Raw genomic sequence first — 10143 nt, forward strand, 5'->3', positions numbered from 1 at the left:
TTATATTATATATATATACATACAATTTTAATATTGCATATTTAAACATAGGGAATGCATAAATAGCTTAGCATTAATAACTTTTATCTGTAACATGTGTATATTCACACATTATAGTATACATATATACTACAATTATATAATATTGCCTATGTGTATTATATTTAAATACACGCACCACTAACGTTGTATATTTTAACATGAGTAACTTCTACATCTTTTTATTAAACGTAGCAAAAAATGAAGTAGCTACGTATATTATATATGTAACATATATCTATGTATAAGTGATACATATTACATGTTACATTCATGAATACGAATTACAATTACATTTTATATGTATTATAATGTATGTACACACGCAATGACACAAAATATTATTCTATTATTGCATATAGACATGTTAGTGAATTAATAATATATGCAATATTAAAATTATATTTTGGGTACATTATTGTGTATATATGTACATTATAATACATATAAATATGTACATACAATGTATGGACATAAAATTCTAATATTAGGTGTAGTAAAAAGAAATCCATTATTTTTGCATGAAATTGAATGGAAAAATAATGGATTTCTTTTTGTGGATTACTACATCTTATATAAATAAATAATATCTGGAGCAGGATTATTTCAACATGAGTATCTTTTATCTGTATATAATGCGTGCATGTATATGCGTGTGTGCGTGCGTGCGTGCGTGCGTGCGTGCGTGTGTGCGTGTGTGCGTGCGTGCGTGCGTGCGTGCGTGTGTGTGTGTGTATATGTGTGTGTGGGTGTGTGTGTGTGTGTGTGTGTGTGTATGTATGTATGTTCTCATATTATGATATACATACAATTTTCTATATTGGATATATAAGTCATTAGTAATGTAAATACTATAAGATCTATCTCTTTTTATTAGACAGAGCAAAAATAGTTACATTGTAATAAATATACATATATACATTGTAATAAAATATGTGCAATATATTCATTTGATATTGATAATATATTATCATAACCTAATGGCATTGGACGTAAGGAAAAAGTGGTCTGCTACGGCTTCGTATATAACTATTAGTTAAAAATCTGTACTTTATGTATATTACAAATTTTTAGTACTGGTGGTATATATTGGAACGCAGCCTACATTGCATGTGTATATAATACAATTGTGTTTCTAAAGTTCCCGATTCCACAAATATAAGATTAACTTCAATTCCAGTTTATTTTTTTCTCAATTCTAAAATTGAACAATTTTCTAAAATAAAATAAATCTTACATTTGTAGAATCGAGCCTATACATGTTTTTGTCCCTGCTAAGATGATAATGTAGGAAACGGAATAAAAATATCGATAATTAATCGATCGAATTTCCTGCATGATTAACTCAGAGGGCGTAAGCATCTTATATATTGAAATGAAAACCTATAATATCGATCTTAATTAAGCTTAGCCTTTGCTTCAGCATTCCCTTAAGCAGTAAAGAAATCAACTGCTCGATCCACAAACTTGCTTTAAGAAACCGTAAGCCGTAATCTGTAAGTTGTGATACAATTTCAACTGAAAGAAAGAAATTTTTTATTTTGAATCGAACAACCAAAAGAAGTTAAAAAATATTTTTAATTGCTAACATAAAGTTTTTCACACAAAATGTGATAAATTTATATGATTGTCAAGATTGAACTGTTTCTGTAAGCTTTTTTGGAGTTTTTCCATTAAACTGTTCCATTTACTGTGTAAACAGAAATATGAATAAATTAATATAAATAATGATTAAAATCAAAATTTAGTTCACTTACACTAAACTAAGAGTTATTAGAGACTACATAACTGTTTGGTAGATGGATATAAAATGAAAATTGAGAGAAACAGTGGACAGCAGAACATGTATTTACAATGACGATAATGACAATGACAATATAAGTGACAATATAAGTGAATAATAAATAGCGAAGTATGAACGATAGAAGCATTACGTCTCTGAAAATAAATCTATATATAAAGGATCGAGAGAAAGTATATCATTTTATAGATTCAGACTTAATTTTTTTTTTTTTAATGTGTATCATCTCTGATAACAGTCTTTTATATAAAATTTGTTTTTTGTCTAGAATATGTACATTATTCCAATCAAATTCATGAAATAAGTACAACGTTGTGTGATAATCGAATGTTGGATCATGTTTCTGTTAATATGACTCCTATGTTCACTTATGCGCGTTTTAAGACATTTGCTTAGTTGTCCAACATACGACCCATCAATCCTTACAGTCAATCTTATACTACATTCGATTGGGAAGATTGGAGTAACACATCTTTCTGGATTTTGATAAATTTATTAAGTTTATTTTTGCTTCTATAAGCCATACGTATAAAAGGTACATATTTTAAGGAATTTCTAATTTTATTAGAAATATTAGAAATAAATGGTATAGAGAAAAATTTTTTTTTGTTGTTGAAAAATTTTTAATCATAGGTAATTTTTTGGTCATATACATATAACTTTCTTGTAAAATTACATACATTTTTTTCAGTGAACGTCCGGGAGTTATTTTAAGAATTTATATAGATGTTGTAAAAATGTTAACTAAACTTGTAGGTAAACGTTTTAAAATGGTTCTTTTATAGTAAAAAAAAAATTTTATAATAGTTTTTATACTGGTTTCATAAACGTTTAATTAATTGTTATTTCTTAACATGGATACTTATAAAATAAATGTATTAAAAACGTTTTAAAAACATATTAAAAACTTATAACCGTTACTCAATGTTATAGAAAAATGTTTTTTCAATATTTTTTCAACGTTTTTGTTCTACTTGGGTACGTCTTAAATTTTGTTATGTGTTATGGCCTAACACCAGTGCTACTAGAGAATCGCTGACTATCCTCTCCATTCCCCATCACTCCCTTCGATCGCTACCATATGTCAAACAAAATTATTTTTTTTGCGATTCTAGTTTTTCTAACTAAACGTAAAAAATTATTTTAATTTTTTTTTTCAATATCCATTTCATGTTCCTCCATTATTTGTTTTTATAACAATCCTAGTATGGATGCTATAATTAAAAATCCGATGTTAATCTAGTAGATTTATTGTTATTTTTGTTATTATTGTCTATTGTAATTTTTGATCAGGATATGTGAAACCTTACAATTTTGTCATGCTATATCTCTAGACTGAATACATATTTTTTAGCTTAAAACGTGTGAAATTTATACTTCGTAATTAGACGAAGACAGATAAATATGAATCAAATAAATAACATGTAATATATTTTCTATTAATTACAATGTTTCAAAGAAATTTGATTGGAAAAATTCGCAAAAAATGACTATTTTGGATAAAAAAATTCTCAAATTTTTTAATTTAATGTTCAAGCAAAACCCGTAGGATTTTTTTAGTTGACTTTTTTAGACTAACAAAAAAAAATTGGTACGATATGAATCGCTCAACAAAGTATAATTATTTGAACTATCGAAAATTTTTGAAAAATCTATAATATATTATAAGTTTACAATTAATAAATAAAATTTTATTATTTGAACAATATAAAATAATAAACAAAGAATATACAGGTATGAATATTATCATAATACTATATATATAATTAAGTTTATTAGGATTTAGTTTAAAGAACGATGTAACACTCTAAAGTAATACAAGTCTTGGCTGAGCGATCTTCAAAGAGACTGACATAGATTATAAAATTTCTACTATTTATTATATTGAAATAATTCTTTTTAATTCTACATTTTTGTGTATTTACTTTTTTACTATCCGAAATTCAGTTTATACATAAATGTATATTTAATAAAAATTGGGGTATTCAGAATATCGAAAACATACAAGTTAATAGTAACGTATGGGTCCCAAGTATCCTCTTTGACTTTCGTGCATTCTCACTTGAGAATAATGCAAAAAAAAAATAATGGACTCATATCTGTAGACAGTTAAAGATTTTTTCAGCCTCAATTCGGATCTTCAAATTATATTATAAAAAAAATTATAGCAATGTAAAAAATCGCATAAGGTACGTTGGTATCCATGAGTAGTTTGCTAGCATTAATTTGAGTTCCGTATATGCATCATATGTTAAAACTGCACATTTTAATTACAATTATCTCAAAAATTAATCTATATGTTTCTAATTGCACACAAGCATAGAGTATTTCAGTTTACTTATATTTAAAATTTTATCACATTCGTAAGAAAATCATTTTACGAAAATACTATCTTAACTACAATTTTTTTTGTAGTTACAGATACGACAAGTTTTTCTTTGACAAGTGCAATTTCTGTGCGACCGTTAATGAACTCTATTTGCGTCAAACTATTTGCACTTATTCATTGTTTTCCACATAAAAATTAGTTGATTATGAATATTTATTTATTGCATTTCTGTTTTTTTTGTGATTAAGGACTGAATTACCGAACGTTTGTAGTATTGTTATTTTGTAATCTATAGTATTGTTGTCTTGTATCGACGCCTCTATGATCCTCAGCTAACAATAGACCTATTCGCGTTATGTACATTCAGCATCTTCGTTTTTTTCTTTTTTTAATGTCTAAATATATATCTATCTTACTTTAAATTCAACAATTTTTGGAATTTTAAACAACAGACCTAATGATTGCAGTGAAAGTGAAACTAATAGCGAATTTGATTGGACGCATTCAGTGCGCACATTAAAATCGACGTACACAAAATAACGTGAGTATGTATATTATATATATATACACACACCGCTATTAATGGAGGAATGAGATAGTCTATATTCCTTTCTCGTTTGGAGGAATTTGACGAAATCCTTATGGCCGTCTCTGATTAAAGAATCTCTAATGCTTTCAATCGAATTCACCATAAATGAAAAATGTTGCTAAAATAAAATACTCAAACGAAAAGTCTCTATAATGCACTAGTTACTCATATAATCGGTTCCTTTTTTTTGCTATGAAAAGAAAATTGATAAGGAAATTAATTTTGTGATGCCCCTCGTATATAATGCTAAGGTCTTGTTTCTACTAAATGCGTTATGCATCGCGTCGTATAAGAGAGAAAGAGAGAAATTATGTGTATACACATAGATGTTTTAATTAATTAACTCGTGACGACACGACGCGTGACACGCTTAATAAAAACGAGGCCTAGAATATTTTTAAAAAATTTGGTTCCCAATGTATCAAAATTATTCTGGAACAATAAATGAATTATCAGAATGTGCAAATGTCGATAAAACATTCAGAATGTTTATGAATATCCAAGTAGCACACAGCGTTTACAAAGCGTTATCAAAGCGCTAAAAAAATGCACATAATCACTTTTTTTAGTGCTTTGTAAGCGTTTGTAAGTGCTATTTGAGTATTCCTTGAATATATCACGAAAATCACTCTCGAACATCTCCGCCGACAGAGGACCGCGGAAAAGAGATTCATTTTGCATTTATTTGTAAATAAAAATCAAGAAATATAAGGAATGCAGCATTTCGCTTATGAAATGAGTTCAAAAACTGGGCTTTAAAGTAAAAATGTGTTCTTTATAGAACAAAAAGTTGTTTTATAAGAATAGAAGTTGCTGTATAAGTATAGAAATTGTATTACATTCCGTAAATATTTCGGGATATACCGAAATACTCTTAGAATATTTTTCTTTTTAGAAAACTTTTTTGTGAATATTTCAGGAATGTTTTGCTTTGGCTAGATACATACGTTAAAATGCACTTTTTGGAAGGAATTTATGCTGTTTGTATTTTGGGCTAATCCAATAATATAGACACTATATTGATTCAATAATAATACACTTCTTATAATACTCGTGAAATCCCGTTTAAGAATATTTTCTGTTTGTTTAAGAATAGTTTCTTTTCTTTTTTTTCTTGTTGCTACAAAATGATTAAACATATAATAATTAATGTCGCGGTAATGGTTGCAGAATTGATGCATGCGAATCGAAAATTGAAATCGTGACTCCTTATTGGGCAAGCAACAGTGCAGGAAAAATTCGCGCCATCGTGAATACTCAACATTTCGAACAAGCAATACATCAAGAAGTATGCTCGTGAGTAAAACAACTATTTTCTGAATCACCTCATTTCAAATGTTTTTATGTGATTTTTCATAAATGTTTATTATATGGATATATAGATTCATATACGATTTCTTACACAATAAAAACACTGGGTAAATTGTATTTTCTTCTTTGCAGAAAAACACAAACGAATCGATGCAGCAGTGACTGCGGATGCGAGCAGAAGTATAAGTGGCACAGGTTGCTCGCATACGATCCTGATAATGACTGTAAGGGTATATTCATGGACTGGTTCTTGTTTCCCTCTTGCTGTGTGTGTAGATGCGATCCTGTCAACAGTAGCAAGTTCTCTTCATCTAATGGTCAAAACTGATTTAGAAATTGACATAAAGATTGACATAGCTCGTAGTTCGAAATTCGCCATGGAACTCTGATTACTCAATGTATTTAAACAATAAGTTAATAACTTTTAACATTCAATAATAAGACATCTACAATAGTAATACCTTTAACATTCAGTAATAAGAAATGTTTAATAGGTATACGTATCGGCAAATTTGAGCGATCTATCACCTCGATTAAAAGCTGAAGACATTTTATAATACTAAAAAAATGCATAATCCCACACTTCTTCAGTGAATTAATCAAATTAAAGACAAATTAATCGTAAAAAATATTAACTCGTTAATATTGTAATGTATTGCATTTTTTAATTCTTTTCTCAGATAACTTAATTGTTTAATTTATTGAGAAATTAATTTTTGAAGGCTGGCAAAAATTATTTTATTTGACGTTTCAGATACAGTTATTTAAAATGTAAACTAAAACAAATTATATGAAACAATAATAGCGAATAGAATCATAATAATGACACTATTATAAGATGTTTGAGAAATATAACGTACATATATAACACATGTGGCTGTAACATATTTTGCCAAACAGTCAAAACGTATTAGGTAAAACGTATGCATATGTGCCAATCTTTCAAGAGGTTAATCATGTTTTCTTCCATCTCTTTTCTTTATGTTACAATTAATGTTGTAAGTAAGAGAAAAACTGAAACTGTACCAGATATCTGAGAAGTATCTGGTATCCGGTTTTATCTGACTCTTTTTTATTCAGCCGGATAACTGAATATCAGTATTCAGCAATACATCCGGCTGAAATTGTATATTGAAAGTTTGCATCATTTAGAATTTCAAAACAGAATTTCTTTTTAGCTGAATTTAACAGCATTTCTTTCTCTTTTTCTTTTTAAGTTAGGGAGATAAAAAAATTAATATAGCTATTTTAAGGTGATCTTAAAATCATTAACAGAATGGAATAATTACACTGAATATTCAGAAAATATCTGGTATCCAGCTGAATAATTGTCGGATCTGATCAAATATTGGATTCGGTGTCACATTCTTTTAGAATATCCGATATCCGGTATCAGATATCAGGCAACTTTACGATTCGCTACATCTCCAGGAAAAATCCAGGAAAGAATCTGGAAAAGAACAAGCAACAATATAATTTAAGTTTTCCGCTATATTGTGCCTTCATCAGAGATTGTTGGCGTCCAAGAAAGCCTGATGCTTTCTAGTAAACAGTTATATTCTCAAAATGGCCACGATATTGAAATCAAGCGAAGTATAATCAAAGAGCCGCGATCATCAAAGGCCTTCGTGCTGAGCTCAGCAACGAAAATAATTCGATTCTTTGGATACCCAAAATCAACATTTATGATGATTGTGGCAAAATATACGGCTTTAGAACAGTCCAACGAAGGTTCCAATATGCCAGCGAGGAAGAGCGTACCGTGAGTTGTTGAAAAATTCAAGCGCTGATTTCGGATGACCCAGGGCAATTGTTGCGAAAATTAGCATCGATTGTTGGAATAAACGAGCCAACAATGCGTACAATTGCTGAGGAAGATCTTTGATACAAATCGTACATATTAAAGACACGACAGATGTTCTTTGAAGCTGCTAGAACAAGCTGATTTGCTCGCCTTAGCTCCCATTATGATCTCCCAACAGTCCAAATTTAAATCCCTTGGATTACGCATGGAGCGTAATTGAAAAGGTCACAAACAAGTCTTGGCATCCCAATATGACATCATTAAAAACTGCTATTGAGGCAGCATTTGTCGGCATGGACAGTGCTATATTACAACATGCGTGCGAACACTTGAGACCGAGAATAGAGGCTGTCATTCAAGCTAATGGATATCGAATAATTGCTCTGCAAGGATTCCAAATCCATTTACCATGTAAAAGGATTTTTTGTAATATTTAATTTTTTATTAAAAACATTTTGTTTAAAGAAATTGTTCGATTTGTCCGGATTCTGGACGACCTGTATATTACAACATAGCAAATCGAGCAAAATTTTTTTCGACGAAACGAACATTTTGGAATGTAGTCCTAATATAAACATTATTTGCAAAAACGAATTGAATAATCGAGCCTAATTTTATCAAAATTGGATGTACGGGGTTTATCTTAAGATTTACTAAGAAAAACAATTCTATATGTCAAATTAGTTCTATACATATTTCCTATTGAGAAAGACTAGTAAAAGATAAATAAATATTAAGAAATTGTATAAAATCTGTATTTAACTTTTATTAAGCGTTTGCACTATTTCATGTCAAAATTTGGGCATACAAATTACGTCCACATATAGGTGTCAGTATTACATCTTTTTGACGTAATGTTAACGACATACTATTTTAGTATTTAAAAGCACGTCATAATTACGTCCACTTAAGTCACATGTCGTTACTGTTATGAAAATCACATCTTTTTCACGTCATTACGATGTTGTCTTTTTAGATGGAAGATACTATCCCGCACAGCATTTTATATTTCAAATACATAACAGGTATATAAAATTTGAAATGTACTACATAGCAAATACAATATGTATGAATAATATACTAGATACATATTTAATATCGATTAATGTCCGCTTCTAGATGTGTAATTTACTTCTCTTATGAAAATGAACTATTGATTTACAATAGTGATTCTTGAATGATTTTTTACAATAGTGATTATTCATTCTCTAATAGTGATTGGATGTAGCATCCAATAATTGGAGTATTCATAATAATTATTTTTTAATAGTTTTTGAGTGATTATTGATTTTATAATCAGATTATTTGCAATAATCATTCCCTAATAATTCTTTTATAGAATGATTATTGATTTCATAATTAAATTATTTACAATAATCACTGCTTAATAGTTTTTAACTGTAATAACTATTGATGCCAAATCGGATTATAATCATTACAGCACACTATTTTTAATAGTTATATAAATGATTATTACCTTTCAATAGTTAACTATCTACAATAATGATGAAGGCACAAGTATTGAATATTTAACATATTTTGACATTATCTATATGACCAGATATGTCACAGTTATACATCTATAAACATTCAAGATTTGGGTCATCGAAGAAGCAGTTCCCATATGATCGCAAAGGTCAAGCAACACTAAAATAAGGTACAGCTTTAGATGGGTGATAGCTACAAAGTATCGTGAAATTAGATCCCTATTTTAGGAGGAAACCTTTTTTTTTTATCATAATTTTATTGTGTATATTTTGAAATATGATGTTAAACATCAATATTTATTTTAGCAGTAACACTGAATTAATTAATTTTTTCAATAATAAATCTGAATTCTGAATTAATTCTTCCAATAATCTAATAGTAACTCTTCTCAATAGCTCGCGAAAAGATTATGATAATCAAATAGTTTCACTATAATATAATATAATAATCCATTTCCGTAAGGATTAAATATTCGTTAGATAAAATTTGCAATTATAGCTTATAATTAATTATATAGCAGATTCGTAGCAATAAATTATTTATTTGATACGTTTTCCTAATATTGCAAGTACGTGTTCAAAATGTACTATATGCATGTACTGTATCCCATGTAAGTCATTTGCAGGCCAAAGTATGTAATTTTATTTTTTTAATTAAAAAAAAATTTTAATGCCAACTTGATGATTGACTTTAAAAATTTAAGATTCAAAAAGTGAAATTAATCACTTTATCCTATTAACGATTCACATATATTCGTACATACATCTATATATATATATATA

The 10143-nt window shown here is 28.5% G+C and overlaps 1 protein-coding gene across 2 annotated transcripts in view; it reads left to right on the forward strand.

The window, feature by feature from the left end:
- LOC108687085 overlaps window positions 1-10143 on the forward strand; it is a 128149-nt gene that overhangs the window by 105567 nt on the left and 12439 nt on the right. Inside the window, exons 5-6 of one of the 2 annotated variants that reach the window (XM_018192689.1) lie at window positions 5929-6054; window positions 6202-6293. In XM_018192689.1, the coding sequence (XP_018048178.1) occupies window positions 5929-6054; window positions 6202-6293 (218 nt within the window). Of the gene's footprint in view, window positions 1-5928; window positions 6055-6201; window positions 6645-10143 lie in introns of those variants that run through there. The other variant, XM_018192688.1, reaches the window with a different exon arrangement.

This window comes from Atta colombica, unplaced genomic scaffold (assembly GCF_001594045.1).
Source record: "Atta colombica isolate Treedump-2 unplaced genomic scaffold, Acol1.0 scaffold2, whole genome shotgun sequence".
NCBI lineage: Eukaryota > Metazoa > Arthropoda > Insecta > Hymenoptera > Formicidae > Atta > Atta colombica.